This window comes from Tachypleus tridentatus, chromosome 13 (assembly GCF_004210375.1).
Source record: "Tachypleus tridentatus isolate NWPU-2018 chromosome 13, ASM421037v1, whole genome shotgun sequence".
Classification (NCBI taxonomy): domain Eukaryota; kingdom Metazoa; phylum Arthropoda; class Merostomata; order Xiphosura; family Limulidae; genus Tachypleus; species Tachypleus tridentatus.
The window spans coordinates 54,532,490-54,554,623 of record NC_134837.1 but is presented as its reverse complement, the minus strand read 5'-3'; the positions used below and the strand labels follow the sequence as shown (position 1 = coordinate 54,554,623).

The 22,134-nt window shown below is 31.5% G+C and overlaps 1 protein-coding gene across 3 annotated transcripts in view; it reads right to left on the bottom strand.

Moving 5' to 3' along the window:
- LOC143240221 (uncharacterized) overlaps nt 1-14,392 on the bottom strand; it is an 88,558-nt gene extending 74,166 nt beyond the window's left edge. For all 3 annotated transcript variants that reach the window (XM_076482339.1, XM_076482341.1, XM_076482340.1), the window contains exons 1-2: nt 13,973-14,392; nt 7,530-7,606 (exon numbers count right to left, since the gene is read on the bottom strand). In XM_076482339.1, the coding sequence (XP_076338454.1) occupies nt 7,530-7,606; nt 13,973-14,165 (270 nt within the window). In that variant the 5' untranslated portion in view covers nt 14,166-14,392. The remainder of the gene's footprint in view (nt 1-7,529; nt 7,607-13,972) is intronic.
- Between the last annotated feature and the right edge of the window lie 7,742 nt (nt 14,393-22,134).

Sequence of the window (22,134 nt, the reverse complement as noted above, 5' to 3'; positions counted from 1 at the left end):
AAAAAAACAATCATTCATTAGTTAGTCTGACTAAGGAGTTTTTGCTTTTCTTCTCAACGTTTAGTTCAATATTTCAAATGGACTTTAATTGGCAAATAGTTATAATGCTCACAAACATACTAGATAAATCCAACTTCTTTGACAAATGATTTATAAAATTAAACATTCAGTAAAACTAGTATTTCATGCACTAGATGAGAACAAAGAAGTGGCAAGATCAATAATAAAAAACAGCAGAGTTATCATTCATTGAAATATAGTAAAACAAAATTATCTTTTGACACAAATATCAGGTCGATGGGATCACCAAAAAATAGTGAACATTTACATTTTATTCAAAGGGTGTGCATACTTAGAATTGTATACAAAATGATTATAAAAAGTCATTTTAGCAGGTATGACCACTAAGTACGAAAGAACTTCTTGCAGATTATGAAATTATTTGCAGATTGAATTTTTTACAGTATATTTTTTTAAAAAATGAAAACAATGAAAGAGAATCTACTACAGAAAAAAGTAAAACATTTCCTTATCATTTATCAAAATGCTGAATTCTGAGTTTTAAGAGTTTGAGCAATCTTACAATACTTCATATCAAAATATCCAAGTAAAACCAATTTAAGGGAGACTGAAATACTGGTGGCAAAATACATTAGTATGAGTGTAAGAGGTAAATCTGAACTATATAAGAAATATTTCAATGTTTATGGCTTTAGTCTTGTTACATTTTATACAACTGCAATCATAAATGTCATCCTGAACAACACTTCATTATTGCACTAGTCTTGCTTTTTTCTTCTTTTTTTTTTATTAATGACTTTATATTTTTCTATTTTACAGATAGTATTTTATGTATATGTCATAAACATCCAATAGCAAAATTTGTGTTATATTATTTATAATTACAAACATAGAAAACAACTAAATAATATCTACCCATAAAAAAAAACAGCATCCAAGACAAATTCAATAATGAAGTGGCCATTCACAGTATCTTTGTGGCCCCATATAACCTTATATAACATGTAACAAGAATATTCCACAATCATATGTCATGACACCACAGCTAATTTGTCCAAATTGCATCTTGTACATACATGGCAATTATAAAAAATATTTTGCAGTTCAACGCACTATACTTTCAAACAATACAATACAGGCATGTCAATGAAACCATGGAGATACAAATAACTAATATATTAAAAAAATAAATAAAAGTTCAATTAAACCAGCATACAAGCTGAAGAAGTGTGATAAAGTTTATAAAATATCGATGGAAAATGTAAAACCAAACAAAAGCTAGCAATAATCTTCTCCCTGACAAAACGGTGGCTGTCACGTTACAATCAGAGGTGTATTTCCTTTACTTCTATGGGTAAAAATGGGTCCATTGATCACAATACAGCTTATCCATCTTGTTTTGTGCTTTGCCAATTTTTAACCTAATATTGACCTTTCCAGCACACAAATTGCAAATTACTTGACAAACCTGTAGCTCAGGTTATCCTTTTGAATTACAAAACAAACAGGATACTTGCAAATAAAATTTTTAATTTTATTCTTTATCTTACTTAATCAAACCTTATCTAACCTAAAAGTTTCTCATTTTTACATTTTAGATACTTTTACAATAATAAATAAATAATTTGCATGAAAAATAAGAAATATAATACTTACTTGGGTCTTCTCTCCTTTTGCTGTTATTAACTGCAATGAAACTTAACCGTACTTTTTTTATACTAATGATACTACTGCACTAAATATTTCATTAATTCTTCCATTAACAGTGTCATTTTAAGTTCATTTCTGCACATGGTACTGCATTATATTAAAAATTAAATTAAACCACTTTACTCTTAACATATTTCAATGAATGTAATGTTATAAAGGTATAATTTGAGCTTTTATGCTAATTAAGTTTTAATCACTTAAATTTTGCAATATCCTTAAGGAAAAGTTTCCTTTTTCAAATTTTTTCATTCAGTTCAACTGGCTCTTAACTGCTGATTGAGGTATTGTTTATATTTGTCTACTATTTTGAGCAGCATTAAGTATTTCCTTACATAAAGGAACTTCCAAAATACCTATGACTGCACATAATCATAAACTGCTAACCAAATGAGGAGACACCTTTCACTGTTTGAAGCATTAACTGTTCATTCACAAAAAAGCACCTTTCAACAGTTGCTTGGCCATGAGAAGATATCAAAATGAGTTTTACCACTCACCACAAGGACTCGTAACTTGTAGTTTGGCCCATTGTGTTTGAATAAAATACAATCAAGTCTATCCATTTTGAGGTAAAAATCCTTAAAGATGCAGAAATTTGGCTTTGCAATCTGAGCTAAAAAACAAGTTATACTGTTTGATTAGAAAATTACATCTTTCTGCTTTGAGACATTTAAAATTGGGAAGAGTGGATAGTACATGCTAAAAATGAGCCTTACTATCCATTGCAGCTGAAAACATTTTTAGAGGATAAAAAGAGGCAACATCATGAGTAAATGAGTATTTTAACAGACTTCACTAGCAATTTCAAAATTAAACATCAAATCAGACAAACACTCATTGCAAAATGTAAACTCATCTCTTGTAACAATCAATAATTTCATACTTTCTGTTGGATACAATCTGAAACTGACATGCTTAGCCAATTTGATATTTTCCATATTGCTTAAGTCAAAATTTTCAACAATTTAACCTCATCATTACAGGTCACAGGTCAACAGCCATGTCGTCAAGTTTGTCGACTCGCATTCAAAATTTTATTCAACTACTATTTTATACATTTATGTATGAAGTTTGGTATCAAACTGTAGATTATAATTCAAATTTTCATGTTATACATTATATAATTTCTTAATTCAAAAGTAAGTAGTACAAAAAACACACTCAAACATCAATTTTTGTGCAACATGTGGTATGTTAAATGCAGCACTGGTTCAACTTGGATGTTTGTGATGTCAAAACATAAAGTCTATAGTTTTCTATGAAGTAAGAACTCAACTTACTATTATTTAATAGCCAGAATATAAATTAAAATCCTTCTATGTTTTCTGTACAATGAGATATCACTATTGTACTGAATCACACACAGTGATCTTTTGCTCAACTCCTTAGAGTTTTGGAAATGGTCCATTATATACACTTACTTCTATATATGACATGTGAATAACCAACTGAAAGCTTAGAATGTCCCATAAGTGATTTTCCCAGCCATTTTCAAATATAACAGCATTGTTTCTTACTTTCTTACTGCTGGCAACTTGGATCTTTTAGCCAGTTTGATTTTTTTTTAACCCATATACATCTTCGTTACTACACTAGATAAATTAAAATGAATTTTAATGGTATCGATATAGTGATTTATTACTTTTTGGTTATTCAAATGTACAAAAAAGACCTAAAAAATTAGTTTGTTTCATATCCTCCATGTACAAAATTTTAGAAGGCTTAGCAACCTACGACAAGATCCTAAGTAAAAGAGAATTGTTTGCTTTATTTCTTTGTTTATGGTTTTATGTTTTAAGAAAAATAAGTTTAAAATCGTATTTCTAAATGGTAATAATGTATTATAACTGAAATGTGATTCTATTTCACAAAATACTAGTCCACTAAAATGCATTCAACAGGTCGCATGGATATGATAACATCAGTGCTCATGCACCATGTCATTGCAACTCCTAATTTAGCCAGCAATTGCTGAAAAGTCAGTGTGATAAAAATAATAAATATAATGTTATGACATTTAAACTACTTAAATTAAATATTTGTGTTTGCAAGTTATAATCTGAAGTCATTATGGAAAGAAAAAGTTTAATTTATATTTACTTCAATTTTTATGGTGGTTACAAGATTGGTCATATCTATCAAACATGTACAGAGACTTCAATTTGATAGTGGAGATAACAGATAAAATAGAAATCTTTTTCTTAAAAATATTTGGTAATTATCTAGAAGTTATAAATATTTCACACATGAAATGTGAACATTTTCTCATGCATAAAATTGTATTTAATCTTAAAATGAAAATTACTTTGCACATTGCCTAGTCAATATTCTGAAGAATTTTACAAGAAAATCTTTATTAAAATATCTCACTATTTAATTTAAAACCTTTTTTTAAAAAAGCTTTGTAATATTTAGTAATAACCTGCAAACTTTTATAAACATATGCATATATTATCAAAAATCATAGTATAATTACTTTCATGGACACCTTTATGGTAAAAAGCTGGGTGAATTTCACCAAACCAATAATTAAAATGTAAAATGCAGTCTCTGCTTTGGATAACACATCACATTTTACAACACGTCTCAGAAGATTTCTGATTATAGACTCAAGATCACAACTAACAAATGGTAGTACAGGGTGATCAATCTGATATTTCATCAGAAATGGAGAGAAATTTCTTCAGATATCAAAAGTAAGATTATAACTGCTGTGGAAAGAATCATTTGATGCAGAATTTACAGTATCAAATGATTCATTTTTTGATACTATATAAGATTTGATTTGACTTTGGTTGTTTTGATGTGTTTGGAAATTCAGAATAATTTCAATATCCATTCATACAAAAGGTGCATTCTCTACCAAACATGTAGAACAAAATTTCAGTGCAAACCTTAGTAACCCAATTATTTTCCCAAAGTCTTCCCATATGACTAGAGAATCTTTGAAATTATTTAAATATTGATCCTAAATCCTAATCAGAGGTATTGAAAACAGAATGAAGAGCCCCATAGACTATATGAAAACCACATGAACCAATGTTGATTAAAGAGGGGTTCAAATTTGTAGCTTTTTAACTCTGATTATAATTTCTCATGGAATGACCAGTTAACATTCAGACAATCCATCCATTTGCAAAAGATGACTAAGATTAAGAGTTTGTGTTGTTTTTTTTTACTGTGAGAAATGACTTAAGAGATCATTAATCACTACAAATTTCATGCAGGATGGTGTCTCCCCAACAATATGGTAACCAGATAAAGTGCTCATGCATATACATTTCGAGGACAGAATCTTTTCACAGTTTTTATTGTGAATGGCCATCTTGTTCACCAGACAAAACCCAGTCTGATTTGATTGGAGTATCTGAAGTTGCAAAAGCACCACAGGAACTCTCACACAATTATGACCTCAAAGATGCTACAATCTGGGAAGTGAACAATGTACCACATGAGATAGGTGTTTACTGCAAAATCCATTGTTACACAGAAGCATTTCATTCTGGATCATGGAAGAGTACATGTTCAACAGTTGATGGCATAGATCAGTTATCAGGATATAGTTCCAACCCTAGAAGCAACATGTGACAACTGTCTAATTTGCATACCCATGGTAATCTTAGTACTTCTATGCAATTTCACTTTTATGTGCCATACCATTTGCAAGAGTGTGAAACTTTCTCTATAATTACTATTATATTCACAGTACTCTACTGAATTGCTCAAATACGCTCACATTGGTTTCTTAACATTTGATACCCATATTTCAACACCTCTTTAGCTTGTACTGCTTAGATATTTTTATATGCTATGAATACTGTTAAAAACTAGTTTGAGCATTGAAAACTTTAAATTTGGCTTTGTAGTAAATTATGAGGATATTCTGTTATTTTCTCAAATTTTTCTTCAGAAATAATGCTTTAAAGAAAACATTAAAATGTTCAAATAAGATTATAATGTACACAGCATTCTCTTAGAGTGGTCAACTATGCTAAAATACCTTTTTGTTTGCATGAGCAAACATATTTGTTGCACACAATAGTACCATCTATAGACAAAATGTGAGTCTGTCATTTTGTTTCTGTTGATCTCATTTCTACAGACTTGGCATAACAAAAATTCTATTTCTTCTGTGTGTTCCAATGGAATACTACTTGAATGTTAACTGTGATACCAACTTTTGGTCACTGTCCTTGCCAATTGTTATTAATAACTTTACAAATAATGCAGGTGTCATTTTGAAATTGTATATCATATTTATGATTCTTTATTTTCTCAAGTGTATTTATAGGAAATAAAGTGCAGGAACTAAATCATTTATAACTACATTGTTAAAGAAAATTCATCCATTAAACAAATGTGCAAAGGGTCAGTCTAATGGACTGATCCCATATTATAAAAGGAATGTTGATTTTACTTCCAAATTTACCACAAACATCTACATGAAATCTGAAACGTTTTTAGAAAAATATACAAATCTGTTGTACAGAAAAAATCAGATGTTCCAAAGAATCTGTACCATAAAGGCTCTAATTCAAATACTTAAAGTTTTCAGTAACCTTCTATACTGTGCATAGCATTTTACTCTCAGACAATCTGAATTACTGCTAAATCACCAATGTAGGGTAAAATGAAGAGTTGGTATCTGATATCAAATACATATTACTATGTTCAACCACATTCTTTAGTGTTTATGGCATGTGCACTTAGACACACATGATGAAACACTCATTAATCTTTATACTTACTTTAAAAAAAAATTATGTGTGTAGCATTATCATATAAGTTTTTCATCAAAACAATTTATGTTGTTTCATAACTTCTAAAATCCTCTGCAAACACAAGGTCATTAGGTTTGCAAACACAAGGTAAATTAACAAATTAGATTTGGCCACACTATCACATTTATGCTTCTTCAAGATATCCTATACCTCAAACATTATCCATAATTTCTTACAAAGAATTATCAATGTACTCTTTTCATCTGAAGGTCATGAAATAAAAAGTAATTGCTGTAAACAAGAGTCATACAACTAAGCTAGCTGATACATTGCTGCTTTAAATATCAAAAAATAATACACCCACATACTGTAAAAAATGGCAACAAAAATAGGAAAAATGAAGTAACCCACATTGAAAAGCTTTCACACAAAGTAATACACTGAATAAAAAATCCATAGGCTGGTCTCGTACATATAAAGCTGCAGTGATATTTAGCAACTAAAGTTTCCAGTTAAAATACTGGTTAAAAAAAATTTTATTCCAAAAGAAAAAAAGCCACTTTGTAGTCTTCATAAATAGGTAATATAATTATTGATAATTGCAAACCAAAACCAATGCTGCATTTCTTAAATTATCCTTTACATTTTGTTGACTGTTAAATAACATAGGTCTAATAATTACCAAAGTCTTACAACTAAAACAGTCAGTTCTCAAATGGATAGGCTGCAAATTTTACTTTTCATAAGAAAAGACTAAAAGCAACAACTACATTTTAAAATAACTCTTCTGTTCTAGAAAATACCTTAATTCATCATTCCACTGTTTGTGGAGATTTCTTGTGAAATGGTTCCGTATCAATATTACACATAAGATAAGTTTACTACTTTGACTGATTACAAATTAAAGAAGTTTGTCAACTTTGTATACTTTAACAAGTTGCCATAAAACTTTATCTTGCAAATTACAAACAATTTCAATACAAAATTAAAACGTCACCACAAATGTTAACAATTTATCTTCAAAACCTGTTTATGCATTACTTAATCACTACACTTAGCTGTGGCAATGCCTCTTACCTTATGCGGTACACAACACAAAGTTCCATCTGCAACATACAACTGTTTTTGATTCCCGCATGCTGAATACTTCTTAACTGAAAAATGAAATTAGCTATAGCTAAACCATTAAATAAACAGAGAATTCATGGGCAATCAATCATCATTAATATTTAAAAACAGAGGTTGTACAAATAACCTCACACTAAGAAATTTTGAAAGATTAAATCTTTTGTAAAATATTTTACTTATAATTTCTAATATTTTTTCCTACAAACTTAATCAACACAATAAAGTACATCAATGAACTTATGAAGAGAAAATGTATTAAAAAGTTTAATATTAATATATAACACCCAGGAAAAATTCAATGTATTTACTCATGCAATTTACTTAGATACTTTCTTATTTTTCAGTATGTCTAAGCACTGAACAAAATGACAATGAAAACAGGAAAAAAAAATGGAGTAACCTACACTAAAAAACCTTTTCACAAAGTAAATGATGCACTGAATAAAAAAATCCACAAGCTGCTCTTGTACTATACAAACAGTTTGGGAAAGCATGCAACAACAAAGACAAAAAAATAAAAATAAATAAATGTATATATAAAGCCATATCATAGTGGTATTTCACAATTCAAACTTCTAGGATGTTTCTTTAGTTTCTAGTATGATTAAACCTGGTATATGTTTCATCTATGTTAAAAAGAATATTATATCGATAAGTTTTTTGAGCTAGCCAATGCCCTATGTTTCAAACATGTTTGAATATCCATGGCTTTAAAGATACCATTAGTTACAGATAAAATTAAAATAATAATATATGGTAATTTTTGTACATCTATTTTCTAGGTAAACAAACAGATAATTTAAATATGTTGAGATAGGGCACTCACCATGCAGTACATATTACAGGAGACCAATACAACATTTGTCATCAAATTAGTATAATTATTGCAACAATAAAATACTTCTTTAAATAAATGATTTATAAAATAATAAAAGATAATTCTAAATTGCAGACACCAAAATCTGTAAAGTCCAATTGTTTTAGAAGTAACATCAGTTAAGCTGTTATAAAGGTAAAGAGAAAGAAATGAATTAACACTAACTTGTTTGCAAAGGGTTAAACTTTACCAAACTTAACACTATTAATAAACAAACTTGCAAAGTTATTCCACAACCTAGCATTAGACCTTTTAATAAAACTAATAAGCTTTTCATATGTTGTTATATAAAATGTCTACTAAAGTATGCTCATATCTAAAGAATATATCCCAGAAGTTCCCTGGAAATTTCACTACATTTCCTATCTCTAGATCCCAGATCAGTGAAAAGTTTTTGTAAAACTTTATTGGCTTTGAGAATTCATAAAATGTTACTAATGTTTGCAATATTTTTTACAAGGGTTTAATGATTTTAAAAACAAATACCAACATAAAATAACAAATAATAAAACAGTCTTTGAACAAAAACACTATTTTTACACAATGGAAAATGTGTGTGAATTGGAAATTTGTAATTATGGGAGCAGATGATAGAATTGAAGAAAGTGCTTTTTTTTTTCAAAATGATGAAGCCCAGTACAAGTCACAGCCATAACTTTTCTTCTATGTCTTTACATTAAAAGATATAAATAATTAATAAAAATTTGAAGAGGAATATCATGGCAAAGAAACAGAAATGAATGGATTAAGTTGAGGTACTGATGATAAAAGAGAGCATCAAATTTTAGCTAGATACAGTTTACTAGATATAATGATTTTAATTCAGATGTTAGAAACTAACAAAATTCATTGTAAAGGGCAGGGAAGAAGTGTTTCAAAAGGTGTTGGATGTGGACAAATTGGATCACAAACTAGATCTAGACAAACAAATGGTGGAATTGCCCAAAAACTGTTTATATTCTTTACATTTCATTTCTAAAATATTAAGATTTAACTTTGCCAATGGATTTATTTCAGAACTAAAGCCTTAACTATAGATAATATTTTTAAACAATAAGACTGGAATTTACAAGTTGACTGGAAAGCTAACATAACTTGCAGAAACTCAAAAAATGAAATAAAAACAAATTAAACCAACTTCAACAGAAAGTGGGTATTTTCAATCTCAGAAAACTTTTTAATGAAGTAGCAATCACCTCTAAAAGATAAAACTTTTAATGTTGATGCTTCCACAAATGCTATTTTTTTGAAGAAAACAAAAAATAATCTTATTAAAACTTTTTTGTATTTTTGTGTTATAAAATAAATGGATTTAGACTGCATGTGATTTTTATTACCACTGCAAAATTCACCAAGAATTTCCAGCAGTAGCCAAACAAATTTAACAGTTGCTGAAACAATATCCTTCAATGAGACCCTCTATTTTTCAGGAGAGACAAAAACTGAGTATTAATATAATAGATAAATGAAAATAAATCAGTAAAATCTGCAGGAAATTGTTGTTTGGCATTTTATGTCACAAAGTAACTAGACTATCTGCATCAAACAACTCAAAACAAAAAGAAAATAACAATAAAAGTATTATGAAGTGTAAAGCAAAATTAAGTTAAAACAAAAACAATGGCCCAACATCAGATAAAAACTTAAGTGTAATTAAAAAGGTCAATGACACTTAAAAAAAAATATCAAAAGGTGGACATTGTCACCATCACCACTAACACTGTCCAACATAAGGGGTAAACCCATGGTACAAACATGTCTAAAATGGTGCCGTCACTCACAGTCATAATGATGACACAACAGCAAAATTTGGGCTATTGTGACTTTTGTATAACACACACCACACATCGGTACATCAGTCCCAGATAAAAGAAAACAATGAGTTAAAAAGTTGTCACCAAGCTAGGACAACTTCCTCCTCCTGATCTTTATGGAAACAAGACAGCCAATAGAAGGTTTTATGTGGAAAAGTTTGTTATCACATTGGGCATGAAGGCCAAAAGGAACAATGGCAGACCATTTATTCTGAAAAAGCAAACCCCACTGAAGAAGGAAAACTCGATCACAGGATGGATGCTGTGGTAAGGAACAAAGTTTTGAAGCATACAGTAAAAACAGTTATAAACAGCAAAGGTGTAGAGGAGGTTCATGAGACTCAGTATACAAACTCTATACTGGAGAAGTGTGGAAAGACCAGATATGCAGCCAAAGCCCATATAGTGAAGAGTGTCAGTCCAACTTCTTCAAGACCAAGAAAGGATCCCTCCAATTTGGTCAACCAACTGACCCAGACTACATCCAAATTAGCAGAAGCTTATGTCAGGCAGACTCTAATTTGGAATAAGCCAACAGAAAACAATCATCAATGTAATTATGGAAGTGTAACCCTCATGCATGCATAAGTCTGGCAAAAGCCATATGGACCATACCAAGCCCAAAAGAAATAGTATAAAATTTATAAGCTATTGTGTGATGAATAAATCAAAGGTAATGTTTCAACTGCTGCAACATGGGAATACAAAAATAGGCATTCAAGACATTGACCTTGGTCATTCACAAATATGGAGGAAAAAACCCATCTGAAGATGAGAGTTGACTCCATGGATAAAACAAAGCAGCACCAAGAAGCAAGTGAGGTTTGGCAGATCAATCACAGGCCTCCAGTCTCCAGTTTTTTTATGATAACAAACACCCTGGAGAAGGGTGAACTAGAGATTCAATGGCATTCTGGAGAAAGAAGACTTTGTACTGCCTCAGACAGCTAGATGTGGTAGAATCCTGAGGTAATGGAAAGGAAACAATTAGTTTAAAAAACAACAAATATAAAATAAAAGAAGTAATTATGAAAACACTAGTGTTACCAACATAAGTAATGGAAATACAATAAGTAATGGAAACTAAGAGGTAGTTCTAATAAACATGCAAAATATTATCACAGAAAAAAAAAATGAATAAACTGTGCAGTACATTACTACTTCATATGCGAGCAAATTTACTGATTTATGAAGAACATTACGTGAACCCTATGCTGCCATTAAGTTTATTACTTTACAATTAAGAAATACTGCTCTAAATACACTATTATTTCCCACAATTTAGGCATGATATTTGATTACCTTTTTTACAATCTTAATTTTTATACAGCCAACAATTCTAATTAAAATCACCAACATCATTGGCTGATATTCTATCCTATACACACACTCCTTACTAGCCTTCACTGTAGACTGACTACAATAGTTTCTTGTTCTCCACCATAATACAAACAACTATCAATTGCTGCCAGAAAACTCAATCTTATATTCATCTGTAAAAAATATAGATTTCTGACTTTTCTCTTTCTACATTTTATGGTTTGATGCCTATTTCAGTCTTATTTTGTTATCTCTTCTCAATGTGGTGTTTAAAGCAGCTACATGTCCATTGAGACTATTTGCTTAAGTGTATCTTAGCATTTTTGGAAGTAGCATTCACACTCGTATTTAGCAATATCCATACTCAACTATCATCTATCTCATAAATAAAGATACTTAACATCACTTTTGAATAGTATTTAGTATTCTACTTCAACAATCTGTACACAGTTCCTACTGAAATACAGATTTTTACCACAGGCTTTTGTATGGAGAATTACTGATGAATCAAAACTTTGATTCTACATATTTTTCATGCCTCATTTCAGACCAAGGAGCCATGAATGTATCACCACAGTGTGATGGAAATAGTATTACTGCCTGTATTTTTATAGACATTATACTGGTGTGACACTTTCTTATTGGTTGAATAAAAATTAATTTCTAAATTACCAAAATGTAAGTGAACTCTGTTCCAGTTCATTTTCACATAATAAAAGGGTGGTACTTGTATGACATTTACCTTCTGTGATTTTCTTAACTCAACATTTCTGTAATCACTTCCAATCCTGCACATCTCTTTAAATCTTATAAGATGCCACTCCTGTACTGTTACCTATACACAAACTATTTTGGATCTGTAAAATCTAGTTGCTGCACAGTTTTAGAAATAATTAACATATCAAAAATACTTTTGTCACCTGATCATTTTTGAACGTCTTTTTATATATAATAATTTAAACCTTTTTTACAAATATAAAGAAAATTTACTTTAAGCCACTATCTATAAACAGAACCCAGAGAAACACCTTTAGTCTTTAGTTTTTAAAAACAATTATCATAATATCTTTAATGGCTCTTTGAACCACAACAGAAAGAAGTTTACTTGTTCTAAGAAGCACAGTAAAATGTCTACAGATATTTTAAATGCAAGCTATTAGTTTCATGCTGATTTCAAAGTAGTCTAAATAACAGACTACAAGATATTACTTTAGACTAATGTACTTGTATACATATACTCATGGTTTTACAAGTTGCTTGTTAACTACAATTGAAATAAGTCTGTGTGATAATGCATGACAGTTCATACAGTTCACAAATTATATGTGATTTTACATGTAAATTTATACCTTTGAAAATATTTGAATGGAATTCAGAAGGAATTTAATAACTGTAGAAAAAGAAATTATTTATAATCGAGATATCACAGTGATATGCACATTGTCTAATAAAAGATATAGTAATAAGTATAATCTGCTGAGAATATAAAATATCCTGCTACATAATGTACAGAGTTATCAAAATTGTAATACTAAATTTCAAATTTGTTCCATTGCAAGATATAGGTAAATGCTCAAATATTATAAACTCGATCTTAACTAGTCTTACTTCCACTACTTTTGAAGTGGGTCAAATATGTTAATGTCTTATGTTATTACATATTTTAAGTACAGTAAACAGAAATGCATTTTATTTATGTACAAACGGCTCGTTTCGGTTGAGAAAATTTTTTACGTAGAGGAGCGAACAACGTTTCGACCTTCTTCGGTGACCGTCAGCGAATATACATGTTATTTTTTAAACGTTTATGGAGATATAAGGGTCACCGAAGAAGGTCGAAACGTTGTTCGCTCCTCTACGTAAAAAAATTTTCTCAACCGAAACGAGCCGTTTTTACATAAATATTTTCCCTACAAGTGGGTTTTCTCAACATTACTGAGAAATGCATTTTATAAATTTATTTTATTTTATTTGTTTTGCTATTACAGAAATGTATACACACACATAACCTCAATCGTTATTTCTAGTAAGAGATATCAGTTTTAGGTTAAACAGTCATGTGTACTTGTTGCAAAGTACTTGCCTTACAGTATAATGTGTTATCAAAGACTCATATGTGAATAGATCATTCACGTAAATGAGTACGACGAGTTCATCAGATACAGCACGCTCCATTTATCATTTTAAAATAGCTTTATATAAATATAACTTTAAGCAGCAAAAGAAAACATGTTGCAACACAAATTTATAGGATGTTTCATGTACACAATTATCAGTTACGTAACACTAGAGTTAGCTGATGTGATAATAGGCTCACGTTAGATTAAATTACAACTTGCATCCTATTACACCTCCCTCATCACATAATTAGACGTACCTACCATCTTTGACTTGGGGGCTAATACTTTCTCTGTTCTCTTCACTGAAATCTATACGCTCTTGTTCAGGTAGTATATCTTTCTCGTTGTAATTTTTGGGTGTTTTATCATCTTTATAAACAATATTTATAAAATTAGGGGTACTGTCAAAATTTGGTTTTATTGAGGGCTCTAATCCTATTATTGTTTGTTCCATGCTACTCCTTTCCCTGTTGACTGTTTCTTAATCTTATTTCCATTTGTTTCAGTCTCACACACATTATTTCCTTATTTTTTCTAAGCCTTTCGTGTTTTCTTTAGCTAAATTCGCTTTACAAACTTTTACTATCATACACTAATCAACATAACAGATACGTTCACAATAACTTTTCACGGCACCTGACCGACTATATCAGTCAACTTTATCACGTGCTGACATTTTTTATGTCGGCAAGTTTCGCGCTGTTCCAAAAAATTTTGTAATCTTAATATTGTCATGCAAAACTTCAAAATGGCATTAACTGCCACTTTGTTTCACTCAGAAATTGATTTAGGTAAAACTATTTTACCCGTTTTTAAAAGACATAAATATTTTATTTAATCTGCATGTCTAACTGTTATTATACTTTCAAAATATCCTTTCAAAGTTGTAACATGCTTATAACTAAATTTAAGAAAAATAACTTTTAAAAAATAACACTTTCATAAACGTGATTTATTACATCATAATACCAATAAGAAAAGTAAGTAACAATATTGTTCATAAAACTTTTAAACAATATGTAAGTTTGACCAATATACTTTAAAACTTTTACACACTTTATTTCACACTAGATCTCAGTTAAAAGAAAATATCACATATATATTCTACAATTCCTAAACATGATTTTTCTAAGCTTCAATTCTACTGACAATTTATTTTTAATACGTCATAACAACTTAGAGCAGTGGTATTGAATTTGTAGTTTGCAAACCCTCACTAGATTGCATACTTCCTTCGGATGATTCGCGAAAAGTTTCATAATTACATAAATTATGTGTGTGTGTATTTTCTTATAACAGAGCCATATCGAGCTATCTGCTGAATCTACCGAGGGGAATTGTACCCCTGATTTTGGCGTTGTAAGTCCGTAGACTTACCTCTGTACCAGCGCGGGACAACTATGGAAATAATTCGTTCAGTTTGTTTGCTAAATTTTGCGTAAAGCTACTTGAATACTATTTGCAGTAATCGTTTACACTATTGAAATGATAAATCAGAGGGAAAGTCAACGCTTAAACTACTTTTTATCGATTAGTAGTGAGATTAATAGTCACTTGATGACATCTTAAGGTTGTAAGAGCAAGGACTTTCAGGTCAGGTTTCAATTTCACGACCCATAGATTGCCTATAAGTGGGTGGGAGTAAAATACTATGAAATTGCTAACAGCTGAGTTTTGAATTAAATTTTGAAATTCGTTGTTAATTTGCTCTAGCAGTTTATTCACTAAGCTAGATTTTGCCATCTTTATGCTTAGATTCAACATCAGGACAATTCCTCACTATGGTACCTCACTCTGCCATGGTTACAATTTGCAAAACAGGAGCTGGCTCATCAATGTTATTCTCTTTCATTTACTCAGATACTTCATCTTCCACATCAAAATTTTTATGTATCAGTGTAAGGGCTGTCGCATTTGTAATTACTGTCTGTGCAGTAACGTCATTTTCCTGAAGCATAGCACTAAGATATGTGAGCACAACTTCAGCAAAAGATTCATTGTTGAAACAAATTTCTCTGACTTACTTGAAATTAATTAATTTTTCAAGAGTCCGTGTGTCCTTACATTTGTTCTCGGATTTGATTTGATTTTTGAGGAATAGTAAAGTCAAACTTTGACAGCATTTTATTTCATTATTTTTATTTGACCTCAAAGACAAGGAGGGTCTTCCTTAACGAAAATCAAGGAAAGTAGCAGAAAACGGGAAATTGTCTGTTAGTTATATTTTGCGACACAGACTATTATCTTTTAAAGTTTTGAAGAGATGATCAACAATATAAATTTATACATTCAAAGAAAAAATACTGATATATTTTAAGGTAAGTTTTAGGATTTATATTTGAACAGTTTTGTTTGTTTGTTTGATTTTTTGGCAAACTATCGTTCAAGACGTGTTTTGAAGACTTTAAACACTTTTAAAGAAAATGAGCGTACTAAGCTTTTCCGACCAGCGATAATGGTGGCAAGTACGGAACTGCATTCGTGGACTGATTTCTTTCATCGGAACCAAACATTTACATCTTTCCCACGTTTCCCGTGATCTATAATACTGGCGAAAACATAGTTAGAAATATTTTAATACAAATGATAATATTCCCCACATACATGTTAATTAGTAACAGTATAATTTCAAAAACAATGGTCCACGCTAGATCATTCACTGAGACGACCTCAAGGTAAACATTGGTCATTACAGACAAAATACGGTCATTTTGGACGACTAAAAACCCAATTATTTCGATCTCTAGGAGATCAAAGAGCCTGTTCTATCTGTGATGTGTTAGGTCACTAGCAATATTACAGCTCATACTATGACGAGTAGGCAAGGTTATCAGTTCCTAGTAATGGCTCAGAAGGTGCCAGAGAACCAGAAGTGCCCATACTTTGCCAAGCTGCAGGGTGATCAAGAATATTGGTTTTAACTTACAGTTTTGCAGGTCTACAAGAAACAACAATAAGTGGCAAACACTGCCGCCACACATCCAGTAAACTTACATACTCCAATCTGAGCTTCATCACTGAATTTAAAAAGCAATGCAGACAGGTTGTGACAAAATATTCGATGGACAATTCAGTTCTCTCAGAGCTGAATGGATCTGGATTCATACCTGTGAGGGTATAAAGCCAAGAGAACAAGTTGTTTGTTAATACGAAAGCAGACAGAACAGTGATAGTTCTTGTAATATATATTGACTTCACTTTGATGAATGGGGATAGCATAAACATGAAACTATAGCAAGCACAAAATGGTTACAATGTCGGTCCCATGGAAATGGCTTCATTTATTCACGAAGTCTACATCCAAGTGATATCAGACATACCAACAAAACATATGCCACAATGAGAAAGTACACTTTACTGCGTAAGCATTGTAACTTACCAGCATAAGTAGATAAACCAAGTTACCATAGTCAAATAACCTTGCAATGACTGCCTGAAATATAACACTTAAGTGAGCTTATTCCACATTACAGAAAACTGCAACAGATAGCACCAACATCAAATAACATTCAGTGACTTGATTTGACCCAAGTGGTTGCCAGATTATTGGCAAGAATATCTCATACCTTTCCTGATGTTTACACCAATGATGCAGATGGAGAAATATATGGACAGTTTGTTCAGTTTTGACATAAATGTTTCTTCCCTGTACCTAAACAAGATATCAAATGCTCATAGAATTTGCTAAGCAATTGACAACAGGTTTTGAAGAGAAGACAAAAAATGCTTGAAACACTCTGTATTTTTGCAGAAAAACAAACTGTGCTTGCTGTCACAGTTATATCCCTGATAACAAAATATATTTTAGGTATGGTTTGTAATTACAGAAGAAATAACAGTGGTTACTTGCATGAAGAAGATTAATAGCTCACTTGAGACTGCTGATCAAAGATAGAACAGATAATCTCAATTCAAATCAGCATTGAGAGATTTGAAAATTACTGATAGATTTTTGCCAACATGAATGTTAGAAAAGACAATCAGCCGGAAAGAATGAGCCCTACCGGGCATCATGTGGTCATTGGAGATACACTATATTTAAAGCAACTGCCATACAAGCTTCCTTGGAGCTTTCGTATAACTAGCATTGAGATAGAATTGATGTTGAAGGTAGTGATTATTTAATATTTACAAGGTTGTGCTTATGCAAACAAAAGGAGATGCTCTGGAGTTCTTTGTGAAATTCATGTGGATGAATGCAGAATTGCATTTTAATGCATCACTTTTGACATGCACAAATAAATGTCTTTATGCAATGGAAAGATCCTGCTGGTTTAGTTCAATAGAATTTGCCTCTAGCTACTAAGAAATTGAGGTAGACAAAGAAAAGAAAAGCTAAAACAAGAAGTTTTAAGTGAAAATGCTATTAGGCATTTGTTATATTCAGTTACTTTCTAGCAGCTGGTGGAACTCAAATTGTGGTTTGTAGAAAAGCAGTATTTGAGTTATGTCGATGATATTCTAATGTTTGTTCGGATGTTCTAAATTGCAATTGAAAACCAAGGCATGAGACTCCAAGTTTTATAACAAGCAGGACTTAATTTGGAGCTGCAGAAATATCCTTTCACATAAATGCACAAATGGTTTCTCAGGCATATAGTAGGATCAAAAAAGAGTAGCCCACGACTTGGCGGTGAGTGATGATGAATAGCTACCTTCCATTTAGTTTTACACTGCTAAATTGGGGACAGACAACCCTCGTGCAGCTTTGCGCAAAATTTAAAAACAAACACAAAGTTTCTTCAAATAGCATGAACTTATTAAATCTTAAAGAAAATTGTTCAAAATTTGAATTAATGACACCTAAAAACTGCATTTGCAAGCCCCGAACGTATATTTTCTCGTGAATTTCAAGATATGTCATGTGTTTTCTTTTTTTATGTTTGGGAAATATTATGTGTCGTTGTAAACATCACGTTTAAAAATTTTCAGTTTGATTTCAAAAGCTTTTATGTTATGAAATATAACATCAATTTAATGTTCAAGTCATTTAAATATTCGGAGAAATATGTAAAAAAACAAACATAAATCTACAAATCCACACAACATCAGATAATTCTTGAAAAGAAAAATTTTCATTTGTCAAAAACTGACGAATTTCATCCAAACACTCAACAAATTGTTTAAGGACAGAACCTCTACTCAGGTAACGAACATTATCGTACATAAGTAGTCCTGTGTACATCGAATTCGCCTTTCTCAGTACATTCTGAAATTGTCTTTTTTTCAAAGCATGTCCAGAAATAAAATTTAGTACTTTGGTTACAATTTTCATCACTTTGTCAAACTCCTTAAGGCCAGCTTTTACACATAAAACCTCCTCGCATATAATACAATGAAAACCTACCAGTGGATGTCCAACATATTCTGCAAACAGATTTACAGAAACCTGCTTGTTTGCCAATCATGCCGGATGCACCATCAGTTGTAACAAAATCTATTTTTAAAAGGTCAACTGTCAAATAGATAATTCGTTTACTGCTGCCTTACATATTTCAGCCCATATTGTATGTTCAGGTAATGTTGCCCAGTTAACCAGTTCTTCGCAGATCTCATCACCCCTACAAATTTGAGTAATAATGGCTATCCTAGCTGATGTAACATCAATGCTCTCATCAAGATAAATGGAAAGGAATTTACATGAACCAATATCTTTTGTTAGCTGTTCTGCTATGTTTTTTTCCCATTTTTAATATTTTATTTTTTACTATGTTTCTACTCACTGGCAATTCCTTAATGCGCTGAATATTTTTTTCTTCTGGAAAACCGTCAAAAAGGAAAGGAGCACATTCTAGCCATTATTCTTCAATATACTTCCCATCACTAAGTGGTTTTCCATGTTGAACAATAATCTTTGAAATCTCAAAATTAGCAGCAGCTGAGTTGGAATTACCTGAAGCAAATTTCATCAAAACATTTGACTGCATATTGTTGTTGCTGACTCCTAAAGAAATGTGTTCTTTTTGTTCTTGCTCACTCTTATCACAAAGTCATTTATGAACAGTTTCATAATGCCACTTTACAGAGGAAGTCCTGCACACCACTGTTTCAGAACATAAGATACATAATGCCTTATCACCCTTTTTGATCATTCCAAATCTTTCAATCCACGATTCTTGAAAATCTCTGCCGATGTTACTTCCATTCGAACGTTTTTGTTTCTTTGCTGGTTGAACTGATATTCTAACAAGCTGAAAAGGGTAGATACAATTTAAAAATATCTCACCAGTTAACTTAAATATGATAATTTAACTTACTGTAACATAACAGCAGGTGAAAATTTATGTCATTGATATAAAAATAAATTTATAATTAATTAACTGATCAAAAGTAGACGCATGTCACGTCTAATAACATGATTTTAACAATATAATTTATATATTTACTGCAAAAAATAAATGCATACTTACCGGTATTATCACTAAATATCCAGTATTCACTCATAAACATCAAAAGAAAAATAAAGCAAAGCGAAGCTAATGCCAACAGTTTACTTTTAGTTTTACTCAAATACTGATGAGTACACTGGGTCTGCAAGGAATTCAAAACGTGTTCTTCGATGTTACATGTTTCCGCAACCGCAAAGCTGGCGCCAAGAGAATATGAGACGTCTCCTGTGAACATTTATCACTGCTCCCGCGTTGGAAGAAATCATTCGCCGCTTCATTTGGCAATGATAATAATCATCATAGATATATTTATTGATTATGGGTTGGCGTTAGGGTTTAAATAATCAAGACACGGCACTGCTTGCCATAGGCTCCCCATCACTGTCGTAAGCTTTGAGTTGTACTGTGTCGAAAAGCTGCTTGTTTGCTTTGGGATGGACAACAGCAATATTACCATCATTAATTGTGAATTACATTGTATTGCTTTTGCAGCTTGAAGTTGTTTTCACCTTCAAGTTATTTTATGGCTACTATTACGTTCTAAGAATGATTAACTATGGTAAAGGCTTTGAAGACAGTTTTTTTTTTTTTGTCTGTGTAACCGCCTTGGAATTGTCTTTCACCATAAATTGTAGAGAGTGGGCAATACATGATGTATGCAGAGGGCGACATAGTATATCAACTTCTATATGTTCCATTTCCTCGTCATCATTGTCATTAGAATCACTATTTTCATCATGACCAGAGTTTTCCTCCAAAAATCAGGGAAGAAATAATGCCTGCTTTATTCGGAGATATTGTCTGCAAAAATTACAGAATTTTTGTCCAAAATGCCAAAAGAGTTAATCACTTTTGTATAATGTTGTAATATGATTTTCCCTGTGTGATGACCAGTGAATAGATTGCATGCTAACATGAGCGAATGCATGCACTAATCGGTAATGCAATGTCCAATGATCCCAATGGAGCTGTATGTTTGTCTATTAGTCCATATGTCAATTGTAACACATACGCTATCTGCTGATTCAAGGTTACTCTTGACATCATTGCAGATTGAGTCATCTGCATTGAATAGAAGCACTGAAGACATCTGCTAATCATATGGAAACGCAGTTCCATATTCGAGATATACTTCCTGAAGCATAATTTGTTTACTACAGAGAACAGTACAGTATCACTCGCAATAAATGGCACGAAGTCGTCGTTTGACTGATGCTGTCGTGGATTGGTTGCTGCAAACTTCTTAGATTGTGTGAAAAAACTGTCCATACTTGTCTGATTCTATGGCAGTGACTCTAGTGGAGAGCTGTTCACCTCAACATCAGTGTGTGGTTTCTCTGTAAATAGAAGGTAGTTGATATTATTAGTTCAAGGAATAGTTGATATTAGTATTCACGAGTACAAGCACAGTACTTGTTGTACTTAAGTATTCTGATCATGATTTTGTGTGTATATGTTAGAAAGGAAACATGGAATATTGAGATACATTGTACTAGTGAACCTAAACTTTAATGCATTGTTTGCTACTTTAAGAGTTTTTCTTGCTTATTTTATTGAAGGTAAACTGCCATTAAAATAAATTTCACATGGCCACGCTTAACCAAGGGTTTATAGTTCACCTTCATTTGTAGCAAAATAGCGCTCGCCAATTTGGGGTAGTGGGTATTTTAAAAACATGACTGTAAATTGCACTATTCAACTATTATTACTCAAGATTAGTCAGTACTATCAGCTCCATTACTTAGTTAGTTCAGAAATAGGGACAACTAGTGAAGATAGACCTTGTGTAGCATTGCATAAATATCTTAAGTAAACATAAGCATAAACCCTTTCCTGTTTGTTTGTTTTTGAATTTCGCGCAAAGCTACTCAAGGGCTATCTGTGCTAGCCGTCACTCATTTAGCAGTGTAAGACTAGAGGAAAGGCAACTAGTCATCACCACCCACCGCCAACTCTTGGGCTATTCTTTTACCAACGAATAGTGGGATTGACCATAACATTATAACGCCCCCACGGGTGAAAGGGCAAGCATGC